The sequence below is a fragment of the Lithobates pipiens genome, unplaced genomic scaffold (genome assembly GCF_037356315.1).
Source record: "Lithobates pipiens isolate NorthernLeopardFrog02 unplaced genomic scaffold, aLitPip1_a1.2 Scaffold_28, whole genome shotgun sequence".
In the NCBI taxonomy this organism is placed as follows: domain Eukaryota; kingdom Metazoa; phylum Chordata; class Amphibia; order Anura; family Ranidae; genus Lithobates; species Lithobates pipiens.
The window spans coordinates 192237679-192256967 of record NW_027507789.1 but is presented as its reverse complement, the minus strand read 5'-3'; the positions used below and the strand labels follow the sequence as shown (position 1 = coordinate 192256967).

At 43.7% G+C, this 19289-nt stretch overlaps 1 protein-coding gene across 2 annotated transcripts in view; it reads left to right on the top strand.

Annotated features, from left to right (window-relative positions):
* The window catches only part of STRADA (STE20 related adaptor alpha), a 36296-nt gene extending 17584 nt beyond the window's left edge, over positions 1–18712 (top strand). For both annotated transcript variants that reach the window (XM_077460196.1, XM_077460197.1), the window contains 9 exons: positions 2125–2230; positions 4186–4307; positions 6081–6189; positions 6822–6945; positions 8314–8485; positions 12644–12748; positions 13739–13971; positions 14552–14594; positions 16685–18712. In XM_077460196.1, coding sequence (XP_077316322.1) covers positions 2125–2230; positions 4186–4307; positions 6081–6189; positions 6822–6945; positions 8314–8485; positions 12644–12748; positions 13739–13971; positions 14552–14594; positions 16685–16837 — 1167 coding nt within the window. In that variant the 3' untranslated portion in view covers positions 16838–18712. The remainder of the gene's footprint in view (positions 1–2124; positions 2231–4185; positions 4308–6080; positions 6190–6821; positions 6946–8313; positions 8486–12643; positions 12749–13738; positions 13972–14551; positions 14595–16684) is intronic.
* The last annotated feature ends 577 nt before the right edge of the window (positions 18713–19289 follow it).

Here is a 19289-nt window from a genome sequence, read left to right as displayed (position 1 = left end):
GGGGGGAAGATTTTGGTATAGATACACTTTAAAGCCGAAGTGCAGTGAATGGAAATAATTTACAGTAATTAGAATGTGTCCCTTGTGCTGATTCCTCGTCTGTTAGTAGAAATCTTTCTCCGTCCTGCCCCCCACTTCTACTGCCATAATATTTTAAGGCCAAAGGGGTTAATACATCCAAGAGGCCTTCACAAGGCCCTCATCAAGAGAGCCTGACTGTGCCCGACCTTTCTGCCCAGCTGCTCCATTCATAGAAGTCATAGTACAGCTTCTATGAATGGAGGACAGGTGGATAATTGATAGCTTTGCCCCTACAGAAATAGATTCTGTTTCATTCATAGAAGCTATATTAATGGTTCTATGAATGGAGCAGCTGGTTGGAAAGGTCATGCGCATTCAGGCTCTCTGGATGAGAGCCTTTGACTGCTTCCAAAGCCTAGTACGCACTATTTGGTTTTGTTTTTTCCTTTAACCCAGTGGGCTGAACAAAATAAAAACTGAAGTGATCGGGAGGAGCCGCTGTACTAACAATTCGATGTTGGTACAACGATCTTCCACGCTGAGCATTTGTGTTCTGAGCACACTCGCCCATTGGCTCCCAATCGGCAGACCTTTTTCAGTCATGTCCCTTGGCAGTGGTGCCATTGGCTGTCTCTACTGTCAATCAAAGACAGTCTGCCGATCATGAGAGAGAGGGGGCAGGGCTGGGCCTTGTGTCTGAACGGACACGGGGAGCGGTGATTGGGTTTGGGTGCCCCCATTGCAAGCTGCTTGCTGTGGGGGCACTCGACATGAGGGAGGGGGCCAGGATCACAGAAGAGGGACCCGAGAAGAGGAGGCTCTAGGTTGCTCTGTGCAAATCCACTGCAACAGAGCAAGTAAGTATAACTGTAAGTATATGTTTGTTATTTTCATAGAAAAAAAACGAGAATTTACAATCGCTTTAATGTGGAAGGAATTGTAAATCACAAAGTCTTTACAAAAATGGTAATTATTTTACAAATAAAATTATAACTATAATATAATTTTAGTATATTCTAATATGTGCACACACACACACACACACACACACACACACACACACACACACACACACACACACACACACACACACACACACACACACACACACACACACACACACACACACACACACACACAGTGTGAAACTCAGTGGATGCCCATCGGAGGAGAAATCGGTGTAGACTTGATCGATGTACTTTGATTTGTAGCTGTTAATTCTGACCATTAAAAAAAAAAAAATAATAATAAATCTAATTGTCATCTACATCACTCCAGTATAACAAGTTGTAATAACTCTCATTACATCACATATTTTGTGTGGACTTCTACATTGTTATGCCTACCATCATTGTTTCTGTATTGTGATCTTCACACTTCTACTAATGTAAAGTCAATAGGAGAATTTATCAAGGCAAGTGCAGTGTGGCTCCTACCCAGTGCAAGTAGCAGCTCTGCTTTAGGCCTCATGCACGCTGGATGTTTTTAATGTGGCTGTAAGGGGCATCTGGTGTTTTTTGACTCTAAATGCCTCTTCATGTTCGTGTTCATACAGACACAGGCGTTTAGCGGCAGACTAAAACCCCACTGCCAATGCGTCCCGGAGCAGCAGCGTTTTGCCAGAAAAAAAAACATTTGACATTGGTAAACGCTTCTAAAAATGTATTAACGCTAGGCGTGTTAATTTCAATTAACAGGATACATTTATTATTCTGGCCATTGAAATTACTGTAACAACCAAGTGCTTCACACACGTTACGTGTGTTTACAAGCATTCTTTCTGCAAAAGCGCTGCTGCCAAGAGGCAAGTTGTCTACGAGGGTTAACAAAATGCCCAGTGGGCAGGAGGCCTTATTTGTGTTCAGCACATGAAAAGTGTCACTGCTAAATGCCTCCAACAGATAGAGGAGGTCCTTTAACCAGGAAATGACATTTTAGCAGGAATGTTACTGTTTTAAATTGTGGCTATTCTGTGCTGACACTATGCACTTGTTTTTATAAATTGACAGCTTTCTCGTCAGTGAGATATTGTAATCTGACAGAATGACTTTGTTTCTTCTTGTCTTTGTCTACCTTGGTTTTCTGTCCTGTGTTCTCCTTCAGCCCGATGAAGCTGCCAGCGCGGAGTCCATAGCGTCTTGTCGCAGTCCGGACACCATGGGTGTATACGCTCCGGATAATACTTGTTACGAGCTCCTCACCATCATAGGTAAGCGGCTGATACTTTCTGTGCTAGTTGGGCAGCAGGTTGGTCTTAATTGCTATGTATCGCTAGCCTGGAACAGGTACATAGTAGGCAAGGATTTTATCTCTATGTGGGTACAACTTGCCTACTCCTCTAATGATCGTTTCCAATCCAATTTTGTGCAGCAGATAGTCCTGCTCTGCAAATATCTCTGAACTCCTTGTTCCCGAGCCTAAAGAGAGCCTCTGTTACTAATGTCACCATCTTACCAAAAAACTTGCTGTTTAATGTAACTTTAAAAAGTGGATTTTGGCCAAGCTGGCCCAAACAATACGTAAATAAATATACATACAGTAAAACCTTGGATTGCGAGCATAATTCGTTCGAGAAACATGCATGTAATCCAAAGCACTTGTATATCCAAGTGAATTTCCCCATAAAAAAAATAATGGAAACTCAAATGATTTGATCCACAACCATTTATTCTTAAGTACTTCAGTTTAAAGTCCATATAAAAAGATCATGGAAATGTGATAGGTTGTGTAACCATAAGGCTACTTTCACACTGGGGCGTTGCAAGCACTGTCAGTAAAGCAGCGCTATATTTAGCTGCGCTTTACCATAGTTTTAGCAGCGCTGTGCAGCTTCTAGCGGGGCAGTTTTAACCCACCCTAGGGGCCGAAAAAGGGTTAAAACCGGTTTTACAGCGCTTCCCCATTGTTTTCTATGGGAAGGGGCGCTTTAGGAGTGGTAAATACACCGCTCCTACATCGCTCCAAAGATGCGGCTTGCAGGACTTTGATCGTCCTGCAAGCGCACTGCTCCAGTGTGAAAGCCCTCGGGCTTTCACACTGGAGAGACAGCAGCGGCTGTTTCAGGATGCTTTGCAGACACTGTTTTTAGCGCTGTAGCACCTGCAAAGCGCCCCAGTGTGAAAGGGGCCTAAAATGTCTATCCACATGGGGATTAGAAGCAAAATCCAGCAGGAGCTACAGAGTATAAAAGAGAAGAGAGGCACCTCTAAGTGTAGCAATATGGGGTACATTTAATGAAGGTACAACATTTAGTAACTCGCATATAATCGCACACGTAGGTTGGACTTGATGGACTTGTGTCTTTTTTCAACTTCACCTACTATGTAACATGGTTGATGATTAAAAGAGGAACTTCTAAGTAAGTATGCAGGCACCTGGGGTAAAGCTGTCCACGTAGACCATTCTCCTCACAGCTGTCGGTCTACAATCGTGGAAGGGAAGACTACCCTGCAGTAGATTGATTGAACCGCTTGTGGAGCGCAGAGTGGAAGAGACGACATTGATGGGGGTGAGGAGGATGATCTATGTGGACAGCTTTACCCCGGATGCCTCCATACTTAGATGTGCCTATTTTAATCATCAACCATATGAGTTGCTAAATGTACCTTCATTGAATGTAATTATATTGCTACTACACTTGGAGGCACATCGGTTGTGATGTGATGCTACTTGTATATCAAGATATCGCTTGTATATCAAGTCAAAATGTATTTGAAAAAATTTGCTCGTCTTGCAAAACGCTCTCAAAGCAAGTTTTTACTGTATTTCCATTATAGAACGATGTGGCCGCTGGGTGTGCTGAGATGGACTGTAGGGGTAGCATTAGCTTCTTACAGTAAGTCCCACTGTGTTTTAAACAGCAGTACAGGCAACTTCCCACCTGCTACCAGAGAGTCTGGCTTAGTGCTTCTAGTGCCATTCAGGAGAAGCCTTGTAATTTTTCAGTATATACAAGACTTCCTCTGGCCGAGAAATGGGCAGATGATGTCACAATCGTCACCTCCGTCAATCGGGAAGCTCTGTGTTCATTGATAAAAATACAAGGGAGAAGAAATTTAGAGTGACCTGTCTAAATCATCTGGGATTTGTCCAGGCCTAGTTTACAAAGTGATTTTGTAGCATTCAGAATCTGATGGTCTGCTGATGCTTTCTCTTCTTCCTCAGGGAGAGGATTTGAAGACCTGATGATGGTAAACTTGGCACGGTACAAACCGTCGGGAGAGTATGTTTGTATCAGAAGAATTAACTTGGAGTTTTGTACCAATGATATGGTGGCCTTCCTGCAGGTAATCTTTCCTCAATTTTTGTATCATTTATTCATATTATGTAGCTTTATTATTTACTACTTTATACCTTCAGATGTTTGCTGCATACCCCCTGACGAATGCACTTTTAAGTGTCTTATATAAAAGTACCTTGTAAAAGACCATGATTACCACCTATTGCCTGCTTTACCTAAGTTTGCAAACTATCAATATTCCTTAATGGTGGTGTTTTTTATTTTTTTATTTTTATTTTTTAAGTTTTATTTATTGCTTTTTTTAACATAACAAGCTTACACAAGACCCTATGGGCCACGCAAAGAAACTATTTACATTTCTTCAGCGTTGACTCTCTCCTCAGCCTTCCGGCCCCTCACTCAGTGAAAAGATCAAAACAATAAGGCCACCTTATCTTAATAACAGTCAATGGTACGTTTAGATATGCCAAACAGTTACATGTTAAATCCCACTGCAATTGTATTTTATTAGGTGCCACTCAATCCGCCACTGTAGTTTCACTATTCATCCAACTGCCCCACACCTTATCAAATGTCTTTGGTATGCCCCTGCTAATGTATGTAGCCTTGTATAGAGGTGCAGCCCTGTTGACCACACCCTTCCACGCTGATACCGATGGAGGACTGGGCTTTTTACATGATAACACGATCATTTTCCTAGCGTAATGGATTAGATTCGTCTGCAAATTACAAGTTACTCTTTTTGGAGCTAGATTGTGCTAGCTATATTTTTGACAGTAGTTCAGGCTTTGCAGTCACAGTCATATGTAGATGGCATGAGTGGCAGAGTGTCGCTTGTAAATGGCCAGCAGTTCCCAGTGCTGATTGCTGGGCAGTTGGAGTGTGGACATAAGCCAAATGTGATGCTAGGCTTTTTAAGTTTAAGTAATTCTAGAGGGAACTTGCACTTTAAAATAGACCCCTATTAAGACACAACACATACTCTATTCTAACCATCCTTATCCCCAAAATGCATTAATGGAATACTTTCCTTTTCTGCCCAATTTTGTTCTCCAAGCACCCTCTGATGCTGGTCACATGACCAAAGGCCAGAGCATTGGTTGTGTTGGAACATCGGTCCACTAATCCTGTTCAGCGTAGATGATGTGATCTAGTATTTGGCTTTGTGACAAGAGGTAGCCTGGAGTACAGGTTGGTTTCATTTTCCATATTGGTCAGGAGATGCTGACTTTGTCTTCTGAATCTGTCAGACGCACCAATAGTACTTCCATTATGAATTTGTTTCCCTTTAAAGTTTAACATGTGACAGCATTATACTTCCGAAACAGCTTCTTATGCTGCAGAGCAGGTACCCCCAAGTGCCTGTAGGCCTGGGTGTATCATGTGTAGACCACTAAGGAGGCACAGAACTTGGATTATTTAATATGCAAACCAGTTCATATTGTCGCCTGCTTTGCTCACCTATTCTGCCTCCTGTGTTCCACAATTAACAAGTGGTTAGCAAGGCTACTCATTACCACAAGGAACCAGTACTAAGGTATGAAATGGGTAGAGCTGGCAGCCAAAGACCTGGTTGCATATTACAAAAATCCTCAGAGTAGCTCTTGGGCACTCAGCAGAGCATCCAGCTAGCTGTTCAAAAACACCCTCTGCAGCATAAGTGGCAGTTTTTGAAATATTATGTCCTGAAAAATTGTAGTTTTGCATTTCCCATCTGCACTCAAGTGAGCTTTGACAATAGTGAGTTGGTAGACAATGTTGCATAGTTACCAGGATTTTTAGGTGTCTGTTGATACTGATCATGTCGTCTTGCCTGCAGACGGAACTTCATGTGTCAAAGCTGTTCAACCATCCCAACATCCTCCCTTACAGAGCCACATTCATAGCCAACAATGAGCTTTGGGTGGTCACCCCTTTTATGGCTTATGGTAAGTAGATACTGAAAAGAACGGAAATGTAATTTTGGTAAGGTGACATTTGGAGCACTGTTGATGGGTAGTTACTGAAAATTGTTTGAGGGAATTTTCCTTCATGTTAAAGAAATTTTCTCTAATTTCCATTTGTGTCTCTGGTAAAGGAAAGAGAATTTCCCTAACTAGACTCGGACATTTGAAAAAAGTAACAAAAACAGACAGAGATCCTAAATATTCACTGATCTATCCAAAACGAATAACGTTTCACCTAGTTCCGTTGTTAAGTCACCTATAAAATGACCATTTCTGCTTTCCCATTAATGGAGCAGAGCACCTGATCCCTGCGTAGATTTAATTGGGGGACAGGACCATGTCTGCATTTTTCTTTTGAAATAGCTTACAAAGTGCAGCAAGTTTTGATAGACTATAGTTACTTGTTTTCTCTCCTGACAGTAAGGGGGGACATTTACTAAAACAACTGTGTATAGTAACCAATCAGATTCTAACGTCAGCTTGTTTACTTAAGCTTAGACAATAAAACCTGTAAGCTGATTGGTTACTAGGTTACTATGCACAACCACACCAAATTCTGTGTGCACCAGTTTTAGTAAATATCCCCCTAACATTTACCATGTCTCTCCTGACAGGGTCAGCCAAAGACCTGATCTGCACACACTTCACAGATGGAATGAGTGAGCTGGCAATCGCTTACATCCTGCTCGGAGTGTTAAAAGCATTGGATTACATCCATCACATGGGTTACGTTCACAGGTAACACAGGGCAACTTTTTTTTTATTATTAAGGGGCAAAATATAGGTCATGGGGTAGCAAAGTAAATGGCCACCTGATTATATTTTTCTTTTAAAGGGTAAGTTCCCCTTTTACAGTAAGATCTGTAAGGTGAACTTACACTGGACGACCTCCTCATCCCTCCTGGTCCCGCTGATCTGGAGGCAGGCGATCACCCACTAGGAGACCTCGTATAGCCACCTCACCAATCCGGGGCTTAGAAATCCCCTTGGCTTAATCTCCTAAACGTACCTCAGTCATCAAGAGGTATGTTTAGGAGCATTCTAATTGGTCGGCGCCAACCAATCGGAATCATGTTGCCTATCCTGTCACCGCAGGCGAGGAGGGGAAAAAGTTGCGGGATTTCAAATCCTGGACTAGTAAAGCGGCTGTACGATCTGTCAGAATGGGTGGTCGCCGAACTCCAGGTTAGCAGGACCAGGTGCGATGGGAAAGGGGGTCCAGTGTAAGTTCAACTTACAGATTTTATGTAAAGGTGAACTTGCACTTTAAGCTACAGCATGGGCAGAAGTAGTGAAACTTCCAGTATTATTACAGACCATGAATTGGCTTGTAAAGGCTGGAGGACAGCCATTGGGAGGGGGAGGCTTTGGCTGTGTGTGTGTAAACCCCAAACCAGTGTTTTGGGGGGGGGGGGGGGGGGGTTCCAGCAGGAGACTAGGGCTTTGGGGGAGTTAATGGAAGATAAATATAGAGGGAGCGTATAGGGCTCTTTACTGTTACTATTAGATAAGCACCTGAACGACTGCAACATAAAGTGATATATAATGTAATACTGACATATAATCACACACATAGGTTGGACTTGATGGACTTGTGTCTTTTTTTTTTTTTTTTTTAACCTCACCTACTATGTAACTATATGTGCTTCTTATCATCCTTGCTTTAAAGCACACCTCTAATGCCCAGAGTGGGAAAAGTTTTTTACATACATTGATAAAACTGTTTACAATAGGCCGATTTCTGTCCTAGAGAATAGAAAGATTATATGCAGTCTTTATAGGGATAAATATAGGCTTGCACCTTCAGAGGCTGCTGTCATGTTTCTGCCTTGAAATGTTGCTTATTCCCACTGCATCTATTCCTTGCTCCATCTTTGAATGTTCCCAGCCCAACAGAGGAGCAGCACCTATTGTGATGGGAATCCCATGTAGAATTCAGTACTCTTTGGTGTCATTTCTAATGTAATTTTCTTTATAAACAGCCTTTTAATTGGTAAGGGTGTCCCAATATAATTATTTTCCCAGAAGTTAGTTCTTCAGAATGAAGTGTAACCCAATTAGTATTCTCTCCTAAGTTCTGGCCAGTGAATGATCATCTCTCTGCAGGAGTGTGAAGGCCAGTCACATCCTCATCTCTGTGGACGGGAAAGTGTACCTCTCTGGCCTACGCAGTATTCTTAGCATGATAAACCACGGACAGCGAGTGAAAGTGGTCCATGACTTCCCCAAGCACAGCTCCCGGGTTCTTCCCTGGCTGAGCCCAGAGCTCTTACAGCAGGTGAGAGGAGTGTACAAGAGCAACTTTTTAGAATGTACATTTAATGCTGTGCAAAATACTTTAATGCCATTGCCTTTTCATGACTTTTAAACAAAGGGCCAGTTTATGGTTTTCAGACTTTAGGGGGGCTGGACTGTGGTCAGTCGGAGTACAAATAAATTACATGTCACCTGTGGTCCGTAGGAGGAGAAATTGTGCCCCATAGTGAGTATTGGTGATAGAAATCATGCCCCGTTATTGGTGTCAGTGGGAGGAATAGATCCCCATCGTCTGTGTCAGCGGGAGGAATAGATCCCCATCGTCGGTGTCAGCGGGAGGAATAGAGCCCCATCGTCTGTGTCAGCGGGAGGAATAGAGCCCCATCGTCGGTGTCAGCGGGAGGAATAGAGCCCCATCGTCGGTGTCAGCGGGAGGAATAGAGCCCCATCGTCGGTGTCAGCGGGAGGAATAGAGCCCCATCGTCGGTGTCAGCGGGAGGAATAGAGCCCCATCGTCGGTGTCAGCGGGAGGAATAGAGCCCCATCGTCGGTGTCAGCGGGAGGAATAGAGCCCCATCGTCGGTGTCAGCGGGAGGAATAGAGCCCCATCGTCGGTGTCAGCGGGAGGAATAGAGCCCCATCGTCGGTGTCAGCGGGAGGAATAGAGCCCCATCGTCGGTGTCAGCGGGAGGAATAGAGCCCCATCGTCGGTGTCAGCGGGAGGAATAGAGCCCCATCGTCGGTGTCAGCGGGAGGAATAGAGCCCCATCGTCGGTGTCAGCGGGAGGAATAGAGCCCCATCGTCGGTGTCAGCGGGAGGAATAGAGCCCCATCGTCGGTGTCAGCGGGAGGAATAGAGCCCCATCGTCGGTGTCAGCGGGAGGAATAGAGCCCCACCGTCGGTGTCAGCGGGAGGAATAGAGCCCCACCGTCGGTGTCAGCGGGAGGAATAGAGCCCCACCGTCGGTGTCAGCGGGAGGAATAGAGCCCCACCGTCGGTGTCAGCGGGAGGAATAGAGCCCCACCGTCGGTGTCAGCGGGAGGAATAGAGCCCTGTCATGTGTGAGGAATAGAGCCCCATCATCTGTGTCAGTGGGAGGAATAGTGACCCACTTTTGGTGTCAGTGGAAGTACAGTGCATCTGGAAAAAGTATTTACAATGATTCATTTTTTTTTTCCACATTTTGTTATGTTGCAGCCTTATTCCAAAATGGATTCATTTTCTTTCCCTCAAAATTCTACAAACAATACCCCATAATGACAATGTGAAAGAAGTTTGTTTGAGATCTTTGCAAATTTATTAAAAATAAAAAATTAAAAAAAATCCCATGTACATAAGTATTCACAGCCTTTGCTCAGTACTTTGTTGAAGCACCTTTTGGCACCAATTACAGTCTGAAGTCTTTTTGAGTATGATCCTACAAGCTTGGCACACCTATTTCTGCTCTGGAGCAGGTTTTCATTAACGATGTCTCTGCACATTGATGCATTCATCTTTCCTTCGATCCTGACTAGTTTACCAGTTCCTGCTACTGAAAAACATCCCCACAGCAGGATGCTGCCACTACCATACTTCACTGTAGGGATTGTATTGGCCAGGTGATGAACGGTGCCTGGTTTTCTAAAGACATGATACTTGCCATTCAGGCCAAAGAGTTTAATCTTTGTTTCATCAGACCAGAGAATTTTGTTTCCCATGGTCTGAGAGTCATTCAGGTGCCTTTTGGCAAACTCCAGATGGGCTCTTGTGCCTTTTACGGAGGAGTGGCTTCCGTCTGGTCACTCTACCATACTGGCCTGATTGGTGGAGTGCTGCAGAGATGGTTTTTCTTCTGGAAGGTTCTCCTCTTTCCACAATGAAATGCTGGAGCTCTGTCCGGGTGATCATCAGGTTCTTGGTCACCTCCATAACTAAGGTCCTTCTCCCCCCGATCACTCAGTTTGGCCAGGTGACGTGCTGAAGGAGGAGTCCTGGTAGTTCCAAATTTCTTACATTTACAGATGATGGAGGCCACTGTGCTCATTGAGACCTTCAATGCTGCAGACATTTTTCTGCACCTTCCCTAGATCTGTGCCTCAATACAATCCTGTTATGGAGGTCTACAGACATTTCCATGGACTTCATGGCTTGGTTTGTGCTCTGACATGCACTGTTAACTGTGGGACCTTTATATAGACAGGTGTTTACCTTTCCAAATCATGTCCAATCAACTGAATTTACCCCAGGTGGACCCCAATCAAGTTGTAGAAACATCTCAAGGATGATCAGTGGAAATGGGATGTATCTGAGCTCAATTTTGAGTGTCATGGCAAAGGGCGTGATACTTATGTACATGAGATTTTTTATTTTTAATAAATTTGCAAAAAAAATTTCAAACTTCTTTCACCTTATCATTATGGGGTATAGTTTGTGGAATTTTGAGAAAAATAATTTAAAGAGGAGCTGCACAAAAAAAAAAATATTAAAAGCCAGCAGCTACTAATATTGCAGCTGCTGACTTTTAATAATATCACACTTGCCTATCCCAGGTTCCAGCGATGTTGGCGGCAGATGACGAGCGATCGCTCGTCTCGCTGCAGCCACCGCCGCCATCCTCTGTCAGGGAATCGGGAAGTGAAGCAAGAGGGCTTCACTGCCCGGTTCCCTACTGCGCATGCGCGAGTCGCGCTGCGCTGGTTCCCCGCTGTGTCTCTGGGAACTGTGTGTTTCCCAGAACACAACGGGGGGCGGAGCCATGCGGGGGTGGGCGGAGCCATGCGGCGGTCTGGCCGGAAGTGGGTGCAGTTACCTGGATTATCCAGGTAACTGCACCCCCCTCCCCCCCGAAAGGTGCCGATTGTGGCACCGGAGGGGGGGAGGGATAATACTAGCGGAACTTCCCCTTTAGGGTGAAGAACCGCTTTAATCCATTTTGGAATAAGGCTGTAACATAACTAAATGTGGAAAAAGTAAAGCACTGTGAATACTTTCCAGATGCACTTTAAGGCTGCTTTCACACTGGGGCGGGAGCAGCGTCGGCGGTAAAGCGCCGTTATTTTTAGCGGCGCTTTACCGTCGTTTTAGCAGCGGTGTGCGGGCGCTAGCGGGGTGGTTTTAACCCCCGCTAGCGGCCGAAAAGGGGTTAAAACCGCCCGCAAAGCGCCGCTGCAGCGGCGCTTTGCCGGCGCTTTGCCGGCGGTATTGCCGCGGTGTCCATTGATTTCAATGGGTAGGAGCGGTGAATACACCGCTCCTTCACCGCTGCAAAGATGCGGCTAGCAGGACTTTTTTCACCGTCCTGCCAGCGCATCACTCCAGTGTGAAAGCCCTCCGGCTTTCACACTGGAGTTAAAGGGGCCGGTTTTTTTCAGGCGTTACACATGCGCTATTTTTAGCGCTGTAACGCCTGAATACCGCCCCAGTGTGAAAGAAGCCTAATAGAGCCCAGTTGTTGACGTCAGTTGGAGGAATAGTGCCCCATCATTATTGTGAGTAAAATAAATCATTTTCAACATTTAGATCAGTGGCAGGTTTAGCACTTTATATATGTGGGAGGAATCCCCATGGGCTGGATAAAGGCAGGCAAAGGGCTGTAGTTTGCAGACCACTGCTTTAAAGTATATATAAACCCACTCACTAAATGCCTTATAAGCTTTAGCATATTAATGTAATTTGAAAATAAATCTTCATTAACATAATACATGATGATCCTGCCATTAAAAGGATTTGTTTCCTTTTTACCAAAAACAACTGCTCATACAAGTAAGGGGTTTTCTATAGTTAAAAACAAACTGTGCAGCTTTGACTGAAGTTGAATAATGTCCTTTACTATAGATGTAGGCAATTTATGTACCTCTCACAGCCTGACTAAAGTCCCACGGCTGGCATCATTCTGTTCTGCTTTCTTGCTATTACTGGATCAGTGCGTAGAAACACTAACTTTGAATTGGTAATATTTGCCAGTGACTTCTAGCTTACCAAATGTTTAGCACTCTCTGCTGCTGGCAGCTGAATGGAGCAGTGGGGGAGCAAGTGAATATATACTGCTGGGAGGGCTGCTTTGAAGTAAACCAGTCACTTTATTTTTAAATGAGACTCGATCATCTTTTATTATACAGTCTATATGGTACCTTTTTTAGGGGTTAAGTGCTTCTTGAAGGCTAGGATTGCTATCATTTTTTATTTTTTTTCCCCCCACAGAACCTTGAGGGATATGATGCCAAATCTGACATCTACAGTGTGGGGATTACAGCTTGTGAGCTTGCTAATGGACACGTGCCATTCAAAGACATGCCAGCTACACAGGTAAGGACAATAGTACCACTTCTAGGACTGAATTTTCTTTGTTTTTGAAAGTATCTAAAGAAGAATCTGTTTTGACAGCATTTTGCGGCCCCAAAAAAACATGGAACAGCAACTGCTTATGGTGCATTTAGATTAGGCACATAATCTTCCCTACATATTCATTTTACAGAGGATCTATCTATTCATGGCCGGAAATGCTGCTGTTTACTCACAATATGCCTATATATATATATATATATATATATATATATATATATATATATATATATATATATATATATATATATATATATATATATACACACAACTTGATATGTACATTTTGAGGGCACGTCCTAAAGATTCCTTTTCTAAACATCCTTACATGCTAACAGAAGGTGTTGGGGCATGAACGTGGAAATTTGGCAGATGCTCCAGTCTCCGGTCCACAGGAGTTCCTATTTATTTATTTTTTAAACTGCAGCCTGCAATGCATTGCACCCACGATGAGTGGATCACGGGTGCAATGCCAGGCTCCTGCAGACATTCAGTACAGCTGTCTGCTCGTACCTCCATATGGGCAGACAGTTGCTGGAGAACAGAAATAATGAACTATGAGACTGCTCATCGGCACCCTCGCATTTCATTGAGAACTACAAGCCACCTGCTGCAGTGGCAGGGGGAACTTGTAGTTCATTTATTAACTAAACTCTTTGAATGAATGGCGTGACTGTGTCAGCAGAGCCCATCACAGCTACGCTATTTTTAAAATGTGACAGCGGGTGCTGGGAGAGGATCCCTGTCCACTTTCACTGATAAGGGTCGGGGGACTGCTCCACAGTAATGTTACACTCTAAATACGGATGTAATATGTTATAAAAGGTGAACTTATTCTTTAATCTAATGGAGAAATAATTTAGACAGCCCATATTTTAATTTCTCTGGACCTTTAGATAAATGAGGGCCAGTAAGATACTACTTAACCAATGGGGTGGCTTCTCTCCTCACTAGATGCTCCTCGAGAAGCTGAACGGCACAGTGCCCTGTCTACTGGACACCGCAACCATTCCTGCCTCTGAACTCACCATGAAGACCTCTCGCTCTGGAGCGGACTCTGGCATTGGAGAAGGCACCTCCTGTCGTCCATCCAATGGGGAACCTAGCATGCACCCCTACAACCGCACCTTCTCCCCACACTTTCACAACTTGGTGGAGCAGTGTCTTCAGAGGAACCCCGAGTTACGGTGAGCCTTCACACTGCTCAAAATAGTTGGTGTCTAAGGTTAAGAAAAGTGGGAAAAGGAAAACAACTTTGATTTATTTTTTTTTATTTATTTTTTTGTCAGTGCTTTAAGCACTGGGTATTAATAATGAGCAGCTTTTCCAATAGGGCTGCAACAGTTTTGCTTTAATGTTGCACTTCCCAACAGCACATACTCTCCCCTCCAGCCACACAGCTCCATTGATCCTCTGGCAGTAAGGTTTAAAAGAAAAAAAAAAAAAAAAAAGCTGTGTGGAAAATCCAAATCGCTCTACATTACATTACATGACGATGAGGACTATCTCACTACTGCCACACATGACATTCCTGGACCAATTAACAGTGTTGTCACATGATTGAAAGGAAAGTGAGTCGCATGCTTCCCAGTGGCTAACCAAAGTGAAAGGGGAACTGCTGAGCAAGTATTGGAATTAAAGTAAAGCTGTTACAAAGCACACACTTGCCTTAAGCCTAAAGTTTAGCTATGGTGCAGCTTGAAAGGAGCTAGCATTTTCCCCTACCACCCTGATCTGCATTCTAATTCATATTTTTGTGTTTTGCAGGCCAAATGCTGGCACTCTGCTCAATCATTCCTTCTTCAAACAGGTAAGTGTGCTGTAATGGGTTGAATGGCATATGTGCAGCTAACCAAGCAGCACCTTTGCAAACTTTTAGTGGTTGTCAGCAGGAAATAACTTTACAGCTGCTTCTCTGACCCCTCCCATGTTAATCCACAATCTCTCCTACATTTTTCTGTATAAGGCACCCTATTCATTTGGAATAAGCTGGCGACATAGCTTAATGTACTAAAAAGCACATGACATCCCTCACCCACCCTTCCTTTTTATTTTATTTTTTAAACATCGCATAACATGGTATGAATTGTGATACACAGCTTAAATACTGCAGGTGTGAATGGACCTTCTAGTTTTCTAACACTAGCTAGAGATACAAGGCTTCCAAAGATTGCTTACAGGAAGATATTTGGAAATAAAGCACCCATGTGTGTTTCTGCATCAGGAGCAATCGTGGAATTGCTTATTATGCTTATGACCCTTTAGGTCACCTCTCTTGCGTTGTAACCAACGCTTTAAAAGGACACGGTTATGTTTTAGTTACATAGTTGTATTGAATAGCACAAAGTTTTTATTTGCAGGTTCAATTTAATAAAATGTGTACCTTTATGTATTCCTCATGTGGATCCAAACCTGTAATAGGACACAGTTCTGGTTCTGAAAAACCGTTTGACTTCCGAGCGGTCATAAAGCCATCATAAGTGGACTATTCTGGTGTTCCTACAATCAAATAGAACACTTAGGCACAAAGGGAGACAGCTGAAACAAAATAAATTAATAAGAAACGAGGTATAATTTGTTTCTTCCCGTGATATCTCATTGAGATCTGTAGAGGGAGTAGCAGAAAGTAAGACCCTACATTGTAAAATGAACAGAAGTGCGAACTCCCAGAATAATCACAGCGTACCAACCCCTTGAACTGGAACCATCCACATTCACAGAGGCGCCCGGCCAGAAATTGGTGCCCTGATGAGCTAGCTTTGAGTTTACAGTGTGAAGCAATGTAAAACAATATAAAACTGTATAATATAATACAAGACCAAATGACAGGTGAAGCTTATGTAAGCTAGATGCTGCAGGTTGCCCAGAGTGCTATACAACACACTACTAATCTAACTCTGGAACTGCTGCTGCTTTGTTCCAGCATGGGTGTGCTGTGTGGCTGTAGGAGACAAAAAGTTGGGAGGGGGAGAGAACAATAGTGTCACATGTAACATGCAATTTTAATAGAAAATCTAAATAAAACAGATATGGGGGGGGGGGGGGGAGTCATGCTATGCATTTCTTTAGACCATACATCTGTCCTCATAGCAAGTTATTTACTATGGAGACAGATGAGAAGAGGGACCCCAGAAGAGGAGTTTTGGGGCTGCTCTGTGCAAAGCTATTGCACAAAGGAGGTAAGTATGATGTACATGTTATTGAAAAAAAAAGTGATTATAACCCTAAAAAGCAAAACAAAAAAGAGATCCTGTTCCCTTATAGCAGGTTAAACAGCACAGTACTTATGCTCTCTAATCTGTAAAAAAAACAAACAAAAAAAAACACTTGTTTGATCTTGCCAATTCCTGTGGACTGCTGGCCGCTCTCCTCTGATCTAAGGGCTACGGTGGGAGGGGCTGAGCTGACAGCACGGCGGTCACGTGACTTCCTAGGCTGATGTCAGAGGGAGATCTCAGCCCTGCCCACGGTTGCCTGTATATTGCCCACGGTTGCCTGTATATTGCCCACGGTTGCCTGTATATTGCCCACGGTTGCCTGTATATTGCCCACGGTTGCCTGTATATTGCCCACGGTTGCCTGTATATTGCCCACGGTTGCCTGTATATTGCCCACGGTTGCCTGTATATTGCCCACGGTTGCCTGTATATTGAAGGAATAGAGTAGCTGGCAATCACGTGACTGGCCTGAAGATATCTGAAAAGGTTATTTTAGAGGCTTAATTTTCAGCAGTTACACAGTGTGTAATGGCTGCATAAAAGAGGGGGCTGGCAGTGAATGGTTTTGTAAGCTTTCAATCACTTTAAAAATACACCTAATACCTGCACAAATTTCTAGCTAATCTTTAAAACAAAAAGCAAACTTAGAAGTGTTAATTTTAACAATGATTTTTACTTGCAGATTAGGCGCAGAGCATCTGAAGCCCTCCCCGAGCTCCTCCGTCCAGTGTCCCCCATCACCAACTTCGAGGGAGCTAGAAGTTCAGAGCCTCCTGGATTAGAGGGACTGGTATCTAACATGGAGCAGTTGGATGTGGATGACTGGGACTTTTAAGGAGAAAAGGGAGGAATTGGGGAGGGATTGGAATCCCGTTAATGTTTACACTGTGCAGGCCCCAGGGGGTCTCGCTTAATGGAGATGCATGAGGAAACCTACCATCACAAATATTAGGAGTCCACACAGGGACATTCCCTCTGGTGCCGGCCTCATCCTCATCTCACTGTTTGTGTTATTTGGTCCTTTGGAAGAAGGCACGCTATGCTGGAATCGGTCTTGTATCTAGTCATAGTTAACCTGCTTAGCACTGTACTGTCACAGAACATCCAGTTCATTTGGTTATCAGGGTTCAGCACTGTTCACTCAACCCTGCTTGTTTATGGGTGTCACCTGCACCTGCCTAGTCAGTGTTGTAGAAAAAATAAATCAGCAGCTATTTTTACAAACTGGCAAAGAGAGCTTTGCTCAATAAAGATTTATTATTACTGTAAGCAGAGATGGGGGTCCTGCTTCCCTCATAGGAGGGTGGACTGATTACCCAAGACCACCATCCTAAAGACATCACAGGCATTGGTAGACCTGTGGCACACCTCCCATATAATCCTATAGCCCTCACTGAATGCGGTGTTGGAACACCCATCAACGGGGTAAGCTGTCTTAGATGGTCATCAGGCACCACGGTCCTTAACAACCTATCCCAACTTGCTCATTCAATGGCTAGTCTACCATGAAAGGGCTTATTCTTGTTTGGAGTGGGAGGCTACCATTTATAGACAGGCTTCTCTTGGCTGTTTACAATGAGTGTTCTGTCAGGAGGGCCCACCACACTGTAACACAATTGGAATTGTAGGGCAGGGCAATAAAATGAACATTGTCATTGGTATCTTGTATTCTACTGGTCAGTCTGGTAAAGTGTATTGGCCTATAATTGAATCTGCAGAAACCTCACAATATTTGCTGGACAAGTACATGTGAATTGGCTTTTTCTCTGCAGTGCAGGGAGCTCTGGGGAAGGAGCTCAGAAAGCATCATTGGCCTTTTTGGAGTTTGAAAACAAAGCTTTTCGTAAACCTCATCCCAATTCTTTGGGTCGTGGACAACATAGTAGCCATAACGCCCAATGACATTTCATCCAACAGTGAAACCTTCCTTTTGTCCTAGTTGCTTTCATTTTGAATATATAAAGTTGGTGGTTTCATTGCCCTGCCTAACAACAGGAAGAGATTTGTTGAATTTTGGACATATACATCCTGCACCCCCTCGTCTATGGTGGAAATTACCGCCCAGCAGATGTCGAGAGCCCTTCCAAAATGTTAAATGTTATATTTTCGTTTTTTTTTCCTTAAGGTGTTGCTGAAATGTAAAACAATATGTTTGATCTTCTAGTTTTCTAATCGGCAGAAAAACGTTTATTAGGTTTATTAGACGTTGTGAGCCTCAGTCTACATTGTCAGCGGCTTTGCTGAAGTCTCATGTTGGGCTCTATTCGCACGGCTGGGTGATCGCTGTCAGGAAAAGCTGCAGCCACCAACAGGCTTTCCTTGTAGTGTACAGACTTGACGGCCGCAGCTATCTACACACAGCTGTCAATCTCAGCTGCAGGAATCAGAATTTTGCAGCGTAGAAAACATTTTGAGCAAATGAAGCCTTATTTGGCTTGAAGTGCTCCTGGCCCCTTTTACGGAGTGAATGTATATTTGTTTTGTGTGGCTATTGATTAGCTGGGTTGTTCTCTTTTAGATTCCACTGGTGATCTTCCTCTGTCACAATTCAGGCATTAGAAATCCAAGTGATAGATTCTACATACATAGAATAAACAGAGAACTGAGTAGGGGAAGGTAGGAGTCCAGCTGAAATTGACACGACCTATTGCAAGAAAATCTCACCATTGCATTCTCTTTTATATCAATAAAGTCCAGTTAAGAGATTTAACCAATTCTATTAACATATTTGTTATGGCTGGAGCTGCCTTTGAATTCTAGAATTATTTATGTGTGTGCTAGTACATCTAAACATCCTTCTGTGGTTATTTCATTATGGGTGTTCTCAAGACATACACTAGATTGTCAAAAGTATTGGGATGCCTGCATTTCCACGCACATGAACTTTAATGGTGTCTTAGTCCGTAGGGTTCAATATTGAGTTGGCCCACCGTTTGCAGCTATAACAACTTCAATTCTTCTGGGAAGGCTGTCCACAAGGTTTAGGAGTGTGTGTATGGGAAGGTTTTATCATTCTTCCAGAAGAGCATATGTGAGGTCAGGCACTGATGTTGGACTAGAAGGCCTGGCTCGCAGTCTGCGCTCAAATTCATCCCAAAGGTGTTCTATCGGGGGGGGGAGATTAGGAGAGCAGGCTAGTCAAGTTCCTCCATCCCAAACTCGCTCATCTGTGTCTTTATGGACCTTGCTTTGTGCACTGGTGAGCAGTCATGTTGGAAAAGGGGCTAAACCCCAAACTGTTCCCACAAAGCATGAAATTGTCCAAAATGTCTTAGTATGCGCTGACC